Genomic DNA, 19,976 nt, shown 5'->3' with positions numbered 1-19,976 from the left:
CCACCCTTTTGCCCTCTAGGAAACTGACTGTGCGGAAGAATAGAGCAGCAGCCCCAATAGTCCACTTCGGAAGCAATAAGCACCTTCTCATCTTGATCAGATCTGGGAGTTCATTAACGCTTACACTAATCAGAATCTCCAGATGTTGAAGAGCAAAAAGCAACATATTCACATGTGATACAGAGCAAATACCTATTATGACGCCCAAAGGACAAGCTATTTATAGCAGCAAAGAAAAAGTGACCCATAAATAGACTGCCTTTTACTCGCTTGTTTTGTCTGGAGCCCATTTAACAGCATCTGTCAGTACTACAATAGCTAATGACCAGCCATTATTTTCATCTGAAACCTCATTGGGGATGAGGAATGCAATGGAACGAGGGCCTCCATTTGGAATTGATTTTTTTTCCCACATCAATTAAAATATCCAGTAAAGGTGTTGGGTTCTCCTTACTCCTTTCTATTTACACAAATTAAATATACATCCTTTAAATGGCTAAATGTAAATTACAGCCTCTTGTGTCTTCGAAAATATAACGTCTAAAATTAGACTAGTGGACTACATGACAATTTCAATGAGAACAAAATGAAAGCAATTATGGCAACTTCAATGGGAACAAAGTGCCCATTATATACACAGTAATTTTTTAATAAGTGTGGATTTACAGGCTTGATTGTGCTTAAGATTGATGGCTAGGTTTGCATAGCCAAGGCTGACATGGTGCATAGCCAAGGCTGACATGGATTGAGAAGGTAAGATAGGCTCCAGAGTGGGGAAACAGGCTGCTGCGATCCATGCCCTCTGATCTGAGGGGGCCTAAGAAGGCCAGCCTGCCCGCTCTCTTAACTCCATTGCAGTTCCTACTCTATTGCTTACCATTTTCTGGATTTAGCTCAGCCCTTTAGGTTGGGCTATTATTTACAGCACCTGCTGTAGTACCTAGAAGTTGGCTTGGTTGGTGTAGAATTATTAATATCAGTGAAATATTTATGCTGGCTGACATTTACTGAGGGTCAACCACATGACAGCCCAGTGCTAAGTACTTTATATGATAGGCAATTGTCTCTTTATTCCTTCCCAGTTCTTAAAAGATTATGGCATTGGTATCTACATTTTAGAGAGGAAGAAACAAAGGCTTAGAGATAGTTTCAGTAACTTGTAAAACTCACCCAAACAGTAAGTACTTCACAGGAAATAAATATTACTTTACCAGAGGAACTGGGAAAATGAATGCATTTCACAATAGCTTCTCTAATTTTTTTCATTGGCTGAGCGTTTGCTGTGAGAACAGGGAAGGCACTGGAGTAGGATTCAGAGGATCTTTTATTATGCCAGACTTTGGATTTGTCCTGACTTTTTCAATTCACTTTTCTTGGAAGATGTATTTCATTTATTCACAGACAAACTTCTTCACAGGGTACAGGGCATGGCCTGTGAAAGCATGCACTTCTCACAACTTTAGTTCAATCAAAGAGGAAAAGGCACTTCCCCTCAGCTCACCTGAAAAATCCAGGGGCAGGAGGGGGGTCTGATTAGATGCAGACTTCTAATTTAGGACCAATAAGGTGATCAGAGGGATGAAAGCCTGTGATTGGCCCAACTTGGGCCACGTGATATCCCTCGTGGCAGGATGTGTGCCGGGGTAAAGTTTGGGGAGTATAATGATTGGCAGATCCCAGTAAAACCACGTGTTTTGAGGAATATTTCCCAAAAAGGTGCTTGTTGTTCTGGAAAAACAACTTTGGGCAAGTTAATTTATTTGAACCTTATCTGAATAGCTTGCATAGTGAAAGAGTTGGACTAGATATTTTCTGAGGGCTCCTTTATATCTAAAAGCCTCTAATTTTTACAGTCACCTTTTGTTTGTGTAGCACTTTATAAAATGATTTTGCATCCAGCCCAGTCAAACAGTCAGAGGGGATGCTATCCATCTGTTATATAGATGGCGAAACTGAGGCTTACAATGTTAACTAATTGGTTTCAAATAAATTAAAATGGCAAGTGGCAGGACTAGTACTAAATAATAAGTCACTGGATTAGTTTAAAGAATTCCCTTTGAATGTTTCCCACATTAGTGAAATTAGTTTTATTCATTTGATAATGGCCAATAACTAATCTAAATGGAAGTAAGCTACTATAAATTAAGCTCAGGTTGATGGGATACTTCTGATGAATTAAATCTTGGGTATCTGAATTTATTATTTTGCTGCCTATTGAGAGCTACCAGAATTGTTCGTTAGTGTGATTATTGTCTTTTTTGATGGGAGATACCGGAAAGTACGGTTTGGAGAAAGAAAAATACTTAGAATTCGAGTTGAAAGAGACAGCTTTTAGGAAGAAATTGAGGTAAAACCTAGGAGGAATGATTACCTTCTAGTTCTCAGACACTTGATATTATACCACGAAACTGATAGTTGTCAAATAAGTCACCATTGTTTGTTTTAAGATTTCTCTAAATAAATATATCACACAATCAATGAAGTCTAGAAAGTCATTGGGATGTGTTTTATTTTTAACAAGTTTTAACTGTATACCCTCAGCATCTAAAACATCTATTAAGATAATTCTGAGAAATAGCTTAGAGATGATCATGACTTGCTCTCTTTTTGAGCAAGCATATCAGTAAAGCATACACAATTTTTAAGACCAACTTGGAAAGAATCATCAGTTAAGAATGCATAGTAATATGATTTAAATGCCTTAATGTACATGTCTTTGGTCTGCCAATGAAAATTCTTAGGAACTTATCCTTAAAGAAATAATACTGAATATTGAAATGCTGAAGCATCCATTATAGTAGTAAAAAACTAGAACCAGCCTAGTTGGGAGATTATTTAAGAGGGTTATGCTACTTCATACAGTGGGATATTATACAATCATTACAAAAGATGCTGTCGAAGAAAAGTTAGGGGCAAAAGCATTCATAATAACTTAACTCGTAAGAACATGAGCTTTGGAGGGAGCCTACCTGTATTTTGATTCTAGCTTAACCGCTTCCTTGCTGCATGACCTGGAATAATTTATTTACCCTTTTGTTCTAAATTTACTCAGATGTAAAATGAGGAGAATGATAGTACCTACCTCATGAACTTGTTGAGAAAACTGAATGAGATAATCCATACAAACTGCTTACCACAAGGCCAGGCCCTATAGTAAGGTGATAAAAGAGTACAATCTTTTCTTTCTTCACTAATCTGCATTTCCTAATTTTTGGCCAAGTGTCATATGTGAATTGATAATGAAGAAGAAAACACAAAGGTTAATTAAAAAAAATAATAATGTATGCTCTCCTAAATTTCTGAAAACTCAAGATACATGGGTTTCCAGGTGATTGAGATCCTGTTTCTGTTCCTCAGCCTTGGAAGTCATTCATTCATTCACTCACTCATTCATTCACATATTTAACTATTTATTGAGTACTTTTTCCTTGTCTGCAGTATGTTCTAAATATTTCAGAAGTTTTTAGGTTTAGCTGCAAATAATAGGAAAAAACAAACAAAACTAACAGGGGCTGAAACAAAGATAGACACTGCTTTTCCCCTCATAAAGGAAAGCCGGAGGCATTCAGTGCTGGCCTCATATTGCACTCCATAGTGTCAGTTTAATCTCTCTTCTTGGACATATCCCTCCTTTAAAGATACTTTCCATTTATAGCCCATTGTCCAGATTTAGTTATGAGCTCACTGTTATATATAGGAGAGGCTGAGAAAAGTGGTCTGTATTGCTGATAAGCCATTTGCACAAGCACAAATTGAGATTCTGTACTGAGGAAGAAGGGAAGAGTGGATCTGGGGGAGCCACCTGGAGTCCTTGCCAGAGTCTACATAGACATTAAACAGCATTGTGGTTGTACACAGCCTCAGGTATGTGCGGTGGCTTGAGCTATGTACCCCAATTTTAGACATATTCTTGGTCTTAATCTGCATTTCTGTGGGTGTGAACCCACTGTAAATGTGATTTCTTGAAGATGTCATTTTTAGTTAAGATGTGGGCCAAATTAATTAGGTTGCTTCTCAACCTGAATTACTGTACTCCCTTATAAGCAGAAGAAATTCAGTAATAGAGAAAGAGAGAAAGTCACCGGCAGAGGCCAGAACCCAGAAGTCAGCGGGAACCCAGCAGTAAAAGGAGAGGACATTCTTGTGTGACAGGAAAGCCAAGGAACCCCGAGGATTACTTACTTGCCAAGAAGTAGCCACCAGGAGGCAATGAGCCTTCTAGCTTCTGAAACCCATGAGCCAATAAATTCCTGTGGTTAAGCTGACCCATTTTATGGTATTTGCTTCAGCAGCTGGGAAACTAAGACAATAGGTATGTTGGACTGTGTTGCTTGGAGCCTCTTGAATGACAGTTCTGAAGAAATGGTGATTTTCTCTGCTCTCTTGATGCTTACTCCAAATGAAACTGATTAAAAGTTTTGTAGGAAAGTTGGTAAAATCTAAAACAATAGAAACAAGGCATTGCTTTAATATTCTGGTGCCCTGTGTTGGTCCTGAGATTCTCTTTATAACCCTACTCTGCAGATAGACAGACAGGGTTGCAACTCTGGTGCCGATAAAACTGGCGATCAGGCAGATTTGGTTGGGAGAAGGACTAGAATGGGGAGAATAGGACCTTTCACAAAGGTGGTTTTCTATAAAATGAACAGCATTGGTACCTAGTGATGGAGTCAAATTTATATCTGATTTTTATAACTAACAATCCCAAAGTGATTTATTCATTCAGTAATGCTCTGATCAGTACCTGGAAATGTTTGTTTGTTTGCTCTTTTGTTTGTTTGTTTTTGCGTGTGAAAATTTATTAAAAAGTTTGAAAAATTGCTTCTTTTATTTTAATTGTAGAACTGGATAATTGATGATACACCAATCTGGTTGTTTTGGTTTATGGGCATTTAAATGAACAAGTACTATGTGAAAAAGGCAAACATTACCCCATTAATCATGTTGTACTTCATTCTTGAGGTGGAATTAGGGTAGAATTGGGGATGTGTCAGGGTCAGGGAAGGAGTGAAGTATGCTGTATTATAATATTAATTCATAACCAGCGATTTTGTTATTTGAGAGACTCATTTTGATGCATCTGTGTTTAAAATTACTCGGCCCCATCATCTTCATTAAAATGCTCTCTTTTAGAACTAGATCAATTCTGCAGTGGGCACAGACAGTTGAAAAGAACTACATGGTTACAAACAATAGAGAAAAACAATGCAGAAAAAGTAAGGCTAATGACTTAATTCAATTTTAATAGTGATCATTTAAATAACTTGGACTGACACCACTGAAATGATGCTTTTATCACTGTTCCCCCTAAGCCTCCCTGCCACCCTCTGAAAAGTAATTTCAGAGCCTCTATTTGGAATCTCTTTAGAGCTGACTACCCCTCTCAGTAAGATGTAGAAACTAAGCAAACCAGTTGCAAAGTCCAGGAGAAAATGCAGTTCTTCAACATTTTATCCCAATGACCTAAGAATAAATTCACTGTTCAACTGGTGAGCTAAGTTTCAGTCTGCTTTTTGTGGCGTTACAACTGGTATTATCGGTGCCAATTCAGTTCAATAAATCTTTGAGTACCTATTGCACTAACTCTATAACTTTTATTTGAATCGCATCAAAAACATCCAGTGGTCCTTTCCTATAATCCTTATGACTCAAAGCAAGAAGGCAACACATTTGTAATGAACGGAAAACATGGTGTTCAGGGAGCCTTAGGCATTCTGTTAAATCGTTAGCTGCATGAACCTGGGCAAGTCATTTATGTCTTAGCCTTCAGATTTCTCCTTTTTAAAGTGAAAGGGCTGGGATTTGGTTTATGTGATTTCTACAATGTTCAGAGCTTTAAAAAGCAGTTAAAAGGAGCATCCCAAGAAGAATCCCATAACCATTGCTAAAGAGGGTGAGAAACAATGGTTCATGTGTGTATTATCTACTGTTATCACCAGGAACCCTATCAAACAGATGAAGGTGAAAATGGTGCTTCCTCCTGTTATCAGGATTAATACGGAAATAATTTTCATTCTAAAGAGATGAGGTCTGATTGTTTCAGAGAAAAATTAGGCCCTTGCTCCAGGGCAAACTTCCTGTTGCTAAACCTGGGGTGAATCAATCTGGGGTGAATCCTTCAAGTGCTCCCTTTCCATCATCCTTCATGATTCCCCTATCAGAGCAGCTCCTGTTTAGCCTGCAGCTAGAGCCAATTGAATTACTGATCCTCATTCTCTTTACAAGCCCCAATTCTCCCTGCTGTCACTCCCTGCTGTTCCCAGATTGCCTTTCCCCCTTTAAAGCCTCCCCCTTCTTCAGGGCTCAGCTCCTGGGTCACCTCCTCCGTGAAGCCTAATCTCTCCTTTACCCTTCCATGCTACTTTATCTCCTCCTCTTATGTTCACTTCCTACTTTGTACTGCAGTCATTTATAAACAAACTTTATCTTGCTTCTGGACTATAAGCTCCTTGATAGCAGAATTCCTTATCTTTGTCAAGTCTAAAATGCCTAACCCAGTGTCTTTTATTGAGCAAAACACTCAAAAATTCATGAGATATCATCAGCTCTCCCCTAGTGGTTGGCATCATAATTCCTTTACCTTGCTTATGGTTTAGTTTTATTTTTAGGAAGATGGGTTGATGTGATTTCTCTTGAAGTAACTTTGGAATTTGAATCCTTTTTTTTTTTTTCAGTGAGAACATAGTATGCCAGTTTCAAGAAGAAATAAAGAGAATTTCTCTTACCCATTTCTGGTTCCCTTTGAATCTGATGACGCTATACATTTTATTTCAAAGAGGAAGAGATGAGACATCACTTTGTCTAACAGCCTGAGACAGGTTGTGAGTTAAATATTGCTCTTTGGGCACCAATACCTTCTTTCCCTTGCAAGATGTAAAAACAGAGCCAAAAACATATTTTCTACCCTTTGTTTTCAGTCCAGGTCATCTTTTGTGACTTTGATGGCACCATCATTTATTTTAAATTTGAAAGCAAACCTATGTGCTTTTCAGGGCAGTTTTTCTTTTCTTTTCTTTCTTTCTTTCTTTTTCTTTTGACCCCATTATATCTCAGTTTTATGTAGACAGAGACTAATTGGTGGCTGATAGACTGTCACTAAAAAGGAATAGTGCAAGGACTGTAGATGCACTTGGAAATGTTCTGATAAGCCCTTTGGGGAAAAGGCTGCTCTTTCAGAAGCAGAGTCCATTTGCCACAAATCACTGGTGGTAGCTGATTTTAACAACAGGAAGAAGAGACAGGTTTGCCAAAGTCTTCTGTACATCTTTCCCGTTTGCAAACTTCCAAGCTGAAGAAAATGGTGGTTTTAGATTTGCACCCACAGGGAGACTAAGCCCAAATGCACCATGCCATTTACTATATAAATGCCACACACACCTAGATTGTGTCAGAAAGAAATTTATCATGCAAACCTGTGGGTATGTATGAGTGGTGCATGGGGTAGACAGAGTAATTTGCACATACCCTTCAAATGCCCAGCATTTCCATGATATGTGCTCATCCAAATCTAATGCCAAAGTCTGAGGCCACGAAAGATCTCTCAGCTTCTCCACTATTCAGTTTTTCTAAGTCATGATTTAACATCCAGGGAGAATCATTGTAAGAGTTGTTTTTTTGTGTGTGTGTGTGGGGTGGTGGTGGTGCAGGCACCGGGAATCGAACCGAGTCTCCTGCATGCCAGGCGAGAACTCTGCCTGCTGAACTACAGTGGCCTTTCCCGGGCATAATCTTTTTAAATTGAGAAGATAGTGATTTCTACTGATTGTACTTATCTGAGGTAATGCAAAATTTTTATTTCTTTATCAGTCGTGAACAATTTGGAGGTAAGGCGGTGTAAGAAATCATTTTTGCAACTTCGCTTTCATTATGGTTGCTAAATACATAAACACATTGATTTTCAGGAAGCTGGCTGGCTATGGTGTTTTGGGGGGAAAACAAAGCAAGAACACATCATTTTTCTTCTCTTTTAATTAAAGCTTTAAATTAAAAATCTGAAACGAAAACGGAGCATGCTAACCTAATGACAGCTTTTCCTGATCTTGTTTTTCCTTCGTCTGGGCAATGCTCTCCTATCAGCTCCTTGGTGTGCCGGGATGCTGGTAATGCTGCACTGATTAAGTGAAGCTTCCAAACCGCTTGAAAAAATGAAAACAAGTAAACAGCCAAAAAAAAAAAAAAAAAGGCGGGGGGCGGGGGGAGTCAAGATGGAGCTCGACTAAATGTCAGCGAACAGACTAATTTATTTTCAAAGGTATAGTTTCTACGACTACAAACAACTACGTTGCGGGGAGGCTGTCAGGTCCGTTCAGCTGGGGAAAACAAAATGCTTAGCTTGTCACTGATTTGTCGTTCTGATCCACCCAGGCAGACGCGCCGCTGGGAAGATGGGCGTGCGGGGACCCAGTTTCCATTCTTGGTTAGAGGAAACCGGTGGCCACGGTGAAGGCCCGCTGCCCTGAAGAGAGCTGGCCATCAGGTCCCAACACTTGTTGAGTTACCCCTCATCCCTAGTCCGCGTCTTTATGATTTGGTCACAAAAATTTTTCTCGCCTTGCTTGAAACCGCTTTTTTGGCTTGGGCGGGGAGGTTGCGACGCCCTGGGTGATTCTCGAAGTACTGGGTCTGACTCCCCGACACCCAGGGCTGCAGAGACAAAAAGGGCGCACCCGGCAGCAGCGGCTACAGAACGCCAAGCTGCCAAGACCGCCGCCGACGCGGCCGGAGCCTGAGACTAGCCTCTCGGCCAGACCCTCCCTCTTTCGCCGGTGAATGAATGATTAGTCAAACAGCACCTCCCAGTCTCTGTCCGCCTGAGATTGGAAGGGAGGAGTCTTGGAGCAACTGTTTTCTCTTTTTAAGGGTGAAAAGGTTTCGCTTCTGAACATGTCTTAACCGACCTTGCGTATCGTTTCAACTTCTGTCTTTCCTAGTGTCAGGACGTGCAAGTAATAATGTCCCAGTGTCAGGGCGCGTAGGGCACTAATACCTAAGGCCACTAGCCCCCTCTGCCTGGTTCGCCCGCGAGTTTATTGTCGCGCCCCCGCCAGAGGGAACCAAAGCAGGACGTGAAAAGTTGCGGGGCTCTTCCTGCACCCCGTTTATTGCTCCTTTCCACAGCTGGGACACCCGGTTGCTAGAAGGGGTGGCGAGGCTCCCCGTTTTCTGCCGCCACACAGGGTTGGGGAACCCGGGCGTGAGCAGGAGTGGTGCGCACCCCCTCCCTCCGGGGTGCTCCTTAGGGAAAAGGAGGAGGCGTCCCGAGCGCCGGGTGGTGGAGATTCGCCTTCCCGGCCCGGCTCCGCACCCCGGGCTGGTTTGGGGGTGGGGAGGACTGGGGAGTGGGCTAGAAGCTCGGCTGAGGCTGTCCCCGGTGCGAGGCTCCCGCAGTCCCTCCTGCGCGGGGGCGCCCACAGAGGGTTCTGGGACGTGCTGGGTGCGTCCCTGTCTCCGGCACGAAAACTAGGCTGAGCGCGGCGCGGCGGTGAGCTGTGGGGTCGGCAGTGGGTGGGGAGCGCGGGAGCCGAGGCCGCAGCGGCAGTGGCGGCGGCAGCGCCGCGGGCAGTAGCTGTAGCACCAGCGGCAGCTACGGCGGCGGCGGGGGAGCCGCCAGGCGCGGCCCGCAGCGCCGCTGCTCCTCTCAATCATCTCCCGCAGCTCCGCACCACCCCCCCCCCGCCGGCTCTCAGGCGCTGAGGGGCTGACTGAAGCAACTCCTTGGAAAAAAAAAAAAAGCCGCATTGGAGGAGCCTGGCCGCAGGACCCCTCCTCCCTGGGCGCCCCCTCCCCCCCTCCGGCTCCCGGGCGCCCGCCTCCCTCCTTCGCGGACTGTCTCCCCACACGCCGGCTGAGAGCCTTTTTTGACTGCTGGAGGCCGTAGCGGAGTAGAGGCGGCGGCGCGGGACCTGCAGTCGCCCAGGATTCCCTCCAGGTGACGATGCTCTGGTTCTCCGGCGTCAGGGCTCTGGCTGAGCGTCCCTGCCGGCGCTCGCCGGGGATTACCTGCTGCGTCTTGCTGCTGCTCAATTGCTCGGGGGTCCCCATGTCTCTGGCTTCCTCCTTCTTGACAGGTAGGGGAGGGGACGGGAGGGACCGGCCTTCCCGGACGCTGGCTTAGTACCTGGGAGAGGAGGCGCTGGCTTGCCCCGGGGATGGGAGGGTGAGCAGCGCGTACCTTGGCGCTTTCCCTTCGGTGGCTGATGGTGAAGAAAAGTCAGGGGCGTAAAAGGGTGTGAGAAGGCTGGTTGATTTCAATGCAGTGTTAATAGAAATTCTTCCATACTACATTTGGAAGTAGTAGTATGGAAACATTTTACTTTTAATGTTTTTCTCAATCCTTATTTTAATCAGTTCTCCCTTTATACAATTAAGGGGGGAAAATCGAATCGTTTTTACGCCCATCTTCCTTTCTCATTCTGTAAGGTTCCGATATACCTTCTGTGCTACTACTGGTCCTTTTTAAAGCAACCGTTCTCCAGACCTTGAATTTAAATAAACTATCATATTTTAAAAAGGTGATGATATCGGAATATAATAATTATATGTTTTCAGGCAGGTGAAAACCTTAGCTGCTTTTCTGAAGGACATACTTTACTGACACCTGGTGCAGAAAAGAAAATATTGAGTCAATTTCTAAGGGAAGAGGAAAGAGGATTGTGTTTCAAAAAGTGGTTTCAACTCAAGACAATCTGAGGCAGATCCATATAAAGGCCTGTTCATTGACACATTCTGAATTTTGTTCAAATTGAAAATCTACCCTAATGGCAAATTTAATTTTTATTTTTACAGGAGTGGAATGTGATTAGTTGAAATGCCTTCATAAAAGCCTATTATTAACAGGTCCAACAAAATATTTGGAATTGTGCTTAAGTCGATTGAGAACAGAAAATCGATTTACTTGTCATAGTTTCTTTTAAAACTTGTACAAATGAAATTATTTTAAATAGTTTTTTTTTGGTAGGTTCAATAATTCAAAACTCATTAAGAGTTTCTGGAATTTAGAATAGTGATTTAAAAAAGGATTAGGGTAAACATGTAAATTTTGTAATAATGCCGCTATGCTAGGTTTAAGTTAAAATTTTTTCTCCTTCTTTTCAGGTTCTGTTGCAAAATGTGAAAATGAAGGTGAAGTCCTCCAGATCCCATTCATTACAGACAACCCTTGCATAATGTGTGTCTGCTTGGTAAGTGTGGAGATCAGGAAATATAAATTCAATTGCTTCTTCTGACAAGGTGAATCCATTAAATGTCATAATATAATCAGATCCTAAAAGCTGCATCTGGTTATTAGAAGGTTGCCCAAAGTAGGTGCTCACCAATAGCTGGTGAATTGAATTTAGATTAATTTATAAGTTTTGTTGACTATGGCAGTTTCCATTTCAGCAGACTGAGAACGCTTAACTTTGGCATCATGTTAAGATAGACTTTTTATGACGTTTTCTCAGTGATAATTACAGTCTGCTATGTCTGTTCCAGGTAATAGCTATTGCTACCAATCATAGGTGTCACCAAAATTTCTGGCTTGGGTTTATCCTCTGTGCTCAGCAGGAAAATGATGAGATAACATTTAACTATAAAGGTCAAGGATAAGGTATGTGGTCAGGGAAGGGAGAGGTGACAGCCACAAAGGACAAAAATGAGGATAAGATGTAATCTTGGATTTCGTTGCCTGTTATACCCCCTAAGCTCTCAAATACAGTCTTTATTTCTGATTTAAGAGGGTAAGTCAGAAAGGGTAGGTCTCTCCTTAATAGAGAAGACATTTGGCCATCAGTGGCTTAGTTTATGCTGGCAATGGTTTGTACATTTTTTTAAAAATAGTATATTTCAATTTATTTTAGCTTAATAGTTAGTGATAAGTTTAATAAGTAACCACATGGGGGAGATTAAGTTATATGAATAAGAATTTCTGAGATGAAATATAGACCCACAAAGAGTAACATTTTTGCTCAAAACTGTTTTACATGCCACTCACTTGGCAAACCTTGATTAAAAACTACCACATCACAAAACCCTGCTGGAAATGCACTAAGGCAATCAAAGACGAAGTACAAAAGTGATAGATGATTACTTGTTGCCAGATCGACATTCAGTATGGAAATGGAGAAGGGATCCTCCTCTGTTTAAGCAAAAGCTAAGCCATCTAGGTTTAAACTACCCAGACTTTTTCATGACAAGAGATGAGGTCAATGTAGAGAAGTGATAAATGGGTTAAGGTGAATGCCTGTAAGAAATGATTATCCGGTTTTGAGGACTAAGGAAATCAGCAGAAATGGTAGAACATGCATTACTTTTGCTGAGACCATACATATTGCTGCCTAATAAAAAAGAGCTAAGAGACTGCATTTATGTGTTGCCGTGTTAATTAATGATCTTTCACTAAGACCTGTTGGAAATTAAACTTTGAATTTAAATTTTTACTCAATTGTAGATTTACAAATGCTGGCGGCAGTGGTGGTGGATAATCTCTTTTTCATTTTTCTTATCTGTATGAGTGAATTATTCTATCTTAATCTCTTAAGATTTCAGAGGAAATTACCTTGACCAAGTAATATTTAAATGTGCTTGGAGCTCCATATGTGAAAGTATTGTTTTTCTCCCCAGCAATATTACTATTTATAAAGTTCAAATATACAGTTTGGATTTTACAAACCGTGGCCAAATTACATTATGAAAAATTTTCCACACAGCACCACCCCCTTGCTCCCTTTTAGCACTCTTTCCCTGGCTAAAAATAGTGCCTTTCTCTGAAAATTGAGACTTAGTGATAAGAATATAGATGTTTACAGCCCTGTCTTTTTGAAGGTAAAAGAGTGAATCTCGAGAAAAGAGTTTCACAAGGGCGGCAGGTTCATTTATGTCTTTAAATATTTTATAACATTTGGAAGGCTCTGCCTTGGGTGAGAGTTGTCAGAAATCCTTTCTAAACATGTAATGCCCAGACTCTGTCATTCATGTATTCTGTCTGCACTCATTATTAGCAAGATACCTTAGAACTCTTTCATTAGCCGAAGGGCTCAGTGATGTTTTTGGTGACTTTTGCAGGGGCTTAGAATTACGACGTCTGAGTTGTCACAGTCATTGTTGCATCCCAAACATTTGTAATGATTTGGTGGGTGTGAATAAATATAGATGGACGATCATTTCTCCATGTGCGCATACTTTTGCAAATTTCTGTGGGACCCACTTTGGAATCCATGGATTCCAAAGCATCTCAGACTGCCGGGACGCTGCTTGACATTTTTGTACATGGCCTGGAAGGTAGATACACTTAGCGGATTGACAATAAGCAATACAATTAGTATTTATTAAACACTTGTCTACTTTCCAAGCACTTATGCAAGCCTGCATCATTTCATTGAATCCTTACAAAAATCCTTTGAGGGTTATCACTCCTATTTTACAAAAGAGGAAACTGAGGCTTAAGGAGGTTAAGTAGCTTGTGTGGGCCGCATTTTAGTAAATGGCAGGGCTGGAACTCGCTCTGATTCTAGAGTACATGTCTAAAATCATGAAAAACAGGTTATCTGTTCAGCCAAAGATGTGTAAAAGCAAGGGGGAAATAGATCATCGAGTTATTTTACCTGTTGGCATCTCTCAAGTTATTTTGTTTTTCCCTTTGTGCCATTTAGGAGTCTGGTTAGTTAACATTTGTTAATCACATTATATGAAAAGAAAATCTCATTATGAATTCAGTTGACCTGCAGGGAGCTTCAGTTGTGAGCTAGTTTTATGTATGTACATTAGGAGGGTATGTAATAGTCTAAACTGTACTTCGGATAAAGAAAATAGTCATACTTAGTTTGTGTTGGTCCAGCCTTTTGGCAGAAAGTCACCTAAGACTGAGCCTAAGCTCATATCTTATTTCATAACATGTACTAAAAAAATCTAACCTCCACATAGACTTAAAAAAGACATAAAATGTTACAGTTGGGAGGAAATAGGTGGCACACAGTTCTGTATATAATTACAGTGTAAAAGCTTGAAAAACCTCACAAAATCAACTTGGCCTGATTTAAACTTTTAAGCTCTGAAATGTTTCGAAGGTGGAATGAGCTCATTTCTGTGGGAATTTTGAGGATGACAGCAGGTACAGTGTCCATAGTCAGCAGAGCTGAATGATTTTATTCTTGTTTATTATCATCATTTGCATAGACTCGAGCATCTTGCCAGAACAGATGTGGTCCAAGAATAACCAGTTGGGTAGCTGGTGATGGATAGAATTTTAAGGTACATGGGCCAAAGATCTTCAGCTCATTTATTCAAGGGGAAGATAAGACAGACCGTAGTCCTGGAATCCAGAGAACTAACTTAAGTTAAAGATGCAAGAGCTTTACTGTTTAGTTAGAAAGAAAAACATGCTTTTATCGTGCCGTATGAAATGATGCTTTGGGGGCTGAAGGAAGAAGGCTCAGACTTATTGCTGCTTTGTGTGATTGTTTTTGCTTACTAGAATTATTTTTCCTCATAATGCCTATGAAAATACACTGGGGCTTCCCTGAAGTATAGCTGGTGGGAGCCAGCAACACCAAGATAAATTAATCCAGTTCTCTGGATTTTTAGGGCATCCCAAATCCACCAAGTGTGCCTGAGGAGTGGTACTCATACTTCCCACCCTTTTTCCATCTAAATGTAGAACAGAGGAAATGGTGGAAGCCAGTGTGTTCAGCACAGCGCTGGAAACCTGAGAAAACTTTGGAGGCTGGGACTCAGAAACCAGAAGTCAGAGCTTAGTTTGGCATACATTTTGCTCAGCAAAAAACATTATTCTGAGGTCTAGATTGCTTTTTTTAGCTCCAGAGGTGCAACATAGAAATGGACCCTTTGCTCATAAAAAGCAAATGTGAAATTCGGTGTTACAAGAAGTGGGGCTCTGCCTACCTTGGAGCCAACCAAATGGTGGAGACAGAGGAGAACTTGTCTGCTGTCTTCTGAATTTTAAATCACAAAAATCTTCTCTCATTAAGCCAGTAGTTACTAGCACATTAGATTCTCTTGGTGCCTTATCTTGAAAATCCTCATGGTTTTCATTGTTCAGATTAGCTGGCTAGTTAATAGATATCTATTATCTGAACAAATGTTAGGCATATGTTTGAAGAGGAGGTAGATAACACTTTGGATCAGGATTCTATTTGTGAGTGTGTGTTTGAGTGTGAGAGAGAGGTAAAAAGAGAGAGAGAGAGATGAGGGATGTCAAGAGGGAAGAAGGGAGGGAGGGATGGGAAGATATAAATCTGTATGTATTCAGAGAGATATTACACTTAGTATATGTACAAATAACTATATTGCCATCATTTTTCAAAATTGTTTTCTATAAGAGTGGTTTTTTGGGGAAGGGAACTGACTTATAGGAGCTCATAACAACATCAAGGGTTGGGCTGGGTGAATTCACAAATGCCTATTTATTTAATACCTCTGAGGCTATGATTTTTGCCCTTGCTTTATTGAGGCTTAGAGAGGCAGAGAAAAATCTCCTGAGGCCACACAGTACTAAGACATAGAGCTCGGATATGAAGCCAATTGCTTTCTCCACTAAACCCATTTGCTTCTCCTGATCATTTACTACTTAAAAAATGTCTGCAAATGCCTTCAAGGGCTTCAACCTCCACAAAGAGAAAATAAGCTAAGCTCTCTTTGGGAGCAGTTAGAGTGGTTTTGATCTTGTAGCACAAATCAAATTTGGAATTAGGAGAACTGTTTCAAAGGAAGACGTAATTTAAGCTGTTCTTTGGCCAGCATCCTGTCTTTATGGCAAAGAGCTTTGGGTCTGGCATCAGACAAGACTGGGTTCAAATCTTAGTGCTGTCACCTACTGGTGGTGCACTCGGGTAAGTTACTCACTTAACCTTTCCAAGCCTCAGTTTCCTCATCTGGAGAGTGGGGATGGACATGAACATCTAGCTCGTAGGGTGGCCGGAGAATGAGATGAGATACACTATATAAGAAGCTTAGTTCAAAGCTTGGCATCTAGTGAGTTCTCTAGAATGTTTATTGTTGATGAAGATGATAACATTTGTTTATTCTTATTTCCTCCCATTGAATAGCATACAAAGGCTTATCTGAAAAGGAAAACGTGGTAGCTCATAGAGAAAAGGCAGGGTTAAAGATGCTAAGCCTACCCAGCATTACGAATGAACAGGGTTAATTCATAACATCTAGTGGGGTTTTCTGGCCCTCCAAACTTGGCCTGGACCAGTCTAGGCTGCTTCCTGATTGGTCCTGGGGTCTGTGAGCCCTGGTGTAGATTTTCCCCTTGTTCTCCATTAAACATTAAAAAAACTTTCCATGGAAGAGGGACCTCCTTTTTGCAAGGTATTTACATCTCTATGCCTGTGGGTCACCTTCACTTGTACTTTTATTGGCAGAGGGATAGGGTTGGGACTCCGATTGCAGTAATTCTGGAAAAACTGCCTAGTGGTCTGGCATCATGGGGATTTTCCTGGCCCACCTTGTGGAAGTGTCTCGACCCCTTTCCAGACCTGAGTGTGTTTTTGCTGCCTACTTATATGCTTTCTTTCCCTGTCCCCATCCCGTTATAAATGCACTTTCATTTTGTTTTGTGGCACAATCCTTACGGCATGCATGGACCTTCGCTGTGTTTTAAATGTAGGGACTAACGCTAAGGGAAGAGAGCCTGATCCTAGACCAAATACAATTATGATGAGGGCAGGAGCACGGGAGATGATGAGTAGAGCCAGGCAAGGCAAAATGTTGGAAAATATAGCCAACTAACAAAAATTTAATGAATAAATAAAGGCTTTCAAATATTTGGACCTTCTGTGGTGCTTCCTTCCGTCTAACTGATAGCATATTGAATACCTTGTGCTCTAAAAGAACACAATTAGCATCACCTTTCATGGGACCGGGAGGTCAAGTATGCTTCTTGAACTTAGTTAAGTCAGCAAATGAGCTGGGTTAGTATTTTAAGACCTCTTGATTCCTAGTTCTAATTCTATAAAACACCACTCAAGGCACTAGGGATATCAGTCATAAATTCAATAATATTATTCTTTCTTCCTTCTCTCCACACCTCATCTCTCACTTCCATTTTATTTTATTTTGTTATTTTTAGCCTTTTTTGTGTTTGAAGCATTGTGCTGGTTGGGCGTCTTTGGGGAGACCAAGACCGGTAGGACAGATTCTTGTGTGGAGACAGACACATGGGTAAATAAGTTCTATAGAGGAGACAGGAAAACATCGTAATAGACTGGAACCCAAGTCCTAAGGAAAGTGTAGGTGAATTCTGACCTTGGCAGCTGGGACTTTGATGGGGGAGGAAATTTACTGCAAAGAAGGCATTGTTTGAGGAAAGGCACAGAGGATTGTGCGCCGACTGTGTGGGAATGCTAGAGTCCACGAGACCAGCGAGGATGGGGGTGGGAGTCGGGAAGCTCAGGGGGACCTAGATGGGAAGCACCTTGAAAGACTCAATCAGGAGATCAATTCCATTAATAAAGTCGCGGGGGAGCCATTTAATATTTTTGTGCAGCACAGACCAAATAAGACGCGGTTTATATCAATGCCTCTAGGAGTACTTGTGGGGGATGCTTAGAGTGTGGAGAGGCTGGAGTTTGGACAACAGACTCCAGGGATGTTGTGTTATTAGGTGAGAGCAAATAGGTCCTGTAACAGGGATGGGCAGTGAGAATAGAAAGAAAGCATTAGACCGTTGTCGCTCACTGTTTGAATTTCTTTAACCATCTTCCAGTCCTAGAATATCTGTACTGAATGATTCCAAACCACTTCCAGCAAGACATGGTAATTAAAATGCAGTAGTCATTACAGTGGAATGATGTTTCTGTACCACGACATTTTGCAAATCACTTGGCATCTTTACAGCAGGTTGCTGCCTCTTGAATAGAATGGTTTACTTCCCAGAGCTGACTCTCAAGATTTTATTTTGGGTGCCAGCTCTCTCTTCTTACTTGCAATAAGTGATATCTTTTTTTTTTTTTAATATTTTTTATTGATGACTCTTAACACACAAACGTTCCATACATGGTGTACAATCAGTGGCTCACAATAATATCACAGTTTTGTATTCATCACCATGATCATTTTTTAGAACATTTGCATCACTCCAGAAAAAGAAAAAAAAAGAAAAAAGAACAAAACTCATACATACCATACCCCTTACCCCTGCTTCTCATTGACCACTAGCATTTCCATCTACCCAATTTATTTTAACCTTTGTCCCCCTTTTTATTTGCTTATTTTTTGTCCATATTTTTTACTCATCTGTCCATACCCCAGATAAAAGAAGCAATAGACACAAGGTTTTCACAATCACATAGTCACACTGTAAAAGCTATATCATTATACAATTATCTTCAAGAAAGAAGGCTATTAGGACACAGTTCTACAGTTTCGGGTACTTCCCTCTCGTCACTCCGATATACCATGAACTAAAAAGGGATATCTATATAATGCATAAGAATAACCTCCAGGATAGCCTCTTGATTCTGTGAAATCTCTCAGCCACTGACACTTTATTTTTTTCTTATTTCTCTCTTCCCCCTTTTGGTCAAGAAGGTTTTCTCAATCCCTTGATACTAGGTCCCAGCTCATCCCAGGATTTTTGTCCCACATTGCCAAGGAGATTTACATCCTAGTAAGTGATATCTTACTGTACACTCTGGCATGACCCTTTTGGCAAATTATTCACTCTGATAGATATTACCATGATAATAAATGTCCCCAGTCATAGCACAAATTTTATACATTCATCAAAATTGAGCTGCTCACCTTAAAAAAGATACACCAAAGTGCCGTGACATTGAGAATCATTAGATTTGTGGAGATGTTTTGGAGCACTTGGTGATAAAGTGGATGGCAGAAGTTAAAGATGGAGAGAATTGAAGGTGACTTTGAGAGTTGTAGCCTAAGTTATAGGTGATGTAGGTGGAAAAGTAAATGACCAGGGATGTGGGTGGATGATGGTGAGTTTTGGCTTGATGGGCTAGGGGTTGACAAACCATCAAAGTAAAAAAGTTGCATAAGCCAAGGCCGAAGATATTTGAAGTCAAAGTCTTATTGTATTAAATATTGCAGGCAGTTAGACTGAAGATTCTAGGGGATTATCAAGGAAAGAACTTACTCATCTTCTTATTCCACATTTGACATAATGAGAAAGAACATTCACGGCCCTTATACCAATTCTGCTGAATATTTGTATATGGAATGGAATTGAATTGAATTGATTCCATTTGTTAGAATCTCATTTGGCAAGAAACCAAAACTAAGATTGCTGTAGGGATTTTGAAAATTTAGTTCAAAAATCACAAATTTTCCAAGCTTTGATTTTAAAAGATCTTAACAAAAGCGAATGGGCGGGCCGCGGTGGCTCAGCGGGCAAAGTGCTTGCCTGCTATGCCGGAGGACCTCGGTTCGATTCCCGGCCCCAGCCCATGTAACAAAAACGGAGAAACAGAATACAATAAAACAAGAAAATGTTTAAAGATGTTTCCCTTTCTTCCTTCCTTCCTTCCTTCTATCCTTCCTTCCTTCTCTCTGTCTTTCCTTAAAAAAAAAAAAAAAAAAAAAAAAAAAGCGAATGAATACCATATGGAATCCAGAACAAAACTAATTTCATGGGTAAAAAGTAATATACCTTTGCAAACATCTTAAAATGTTTCCACAGTAAGTGCAAAAATGGGCTAGGACACACTGAGGCATTTTTTTAATAATGAATAAGATCAATAATATTAAAGCACCTGACCAATATATAAGCATCATCTTATAAACTTTTAAGTTTGCTCTATTAAACTATTAATGATAGTTTAAAAATATTATGATATAGTTTAAGTATTAGAACTGAGGTCTTTAGGTAAAATATTTTTTTTTTTCATTAAATGTTCATGTCCATTTTGTCAGAGAAGTGCGGCTGTGGAGTGTGGCCTTGGAATCTGAAGCTATGGGTTCAAGTCTCACTTGGGCTGGTGGCTGTGCAAATTTGAGCAGATGCCTTGCTGTCTCTGAGC

At 40.8% G+C, this 19,976-nt stretch overlaps 1 protein-coding gene and 1 pseudogene across 3 annotated transcripts in view; both read left to right on the top strand.

Annotated features, from left to right (window-relative positions):
• Positions 1 to 8,769, top strand: part of LOC143681001 (craniofacial development protein 1-like) — a 102,344-nt pseudogene extending 93,575 nt beyond the window's left edge.
• A 1,063-nt stretch (positions 8,770 to 9,832) lies between these two features.
• The window catches only part of BMPER (BMP binding endothelial regulator), a 272,048-nt gene continuing 261,904 nt past the window's right edge, over positions 9,833 to 19,976 (top strand). For 2 of the 3 annotated variants that reach the window (XM_077120076.1, XM_077120061.1), the window contains exons 1-2: positions 9,840 to 10,067; positions 11,095 to 11,180. In XM_077120076.1, the coding sequence (XP_076976191.1) occupies positions 9,935 to 10,067; positions 11,095 to 11,180 (219 nt within the window). In that variant the 5' untranslated portion in view covers positions 9,840 to 9,934. Of the gene's footprint in view, positions 10,068 to 11,094; positions 11,181 to 19,976 lie in introns of all 3 variants that reach the window. The other variant, XM_077120067.1, reaches the window with a different exon arrangement.

Source organism: Tamandua tetradactyla, chromosome 1, assembly GCF_023851605.1.
Source record: "Tamandua tetradactyla isolate mTamTet1 chromosome 1, mTamTet1.pri, whole genome shotgun sequence".
Lineage (NCBI taxonomy): Eukaryota > Metazoa > Chordata > Mammalia > Pilosa > Myrmecophagidae > Tamandua > Tamandua tetradactyla.
Note: the sequence above shows the minus strand (reverse complement) of the source record. Positions and strands in the feature narration are given on the sequence as shown.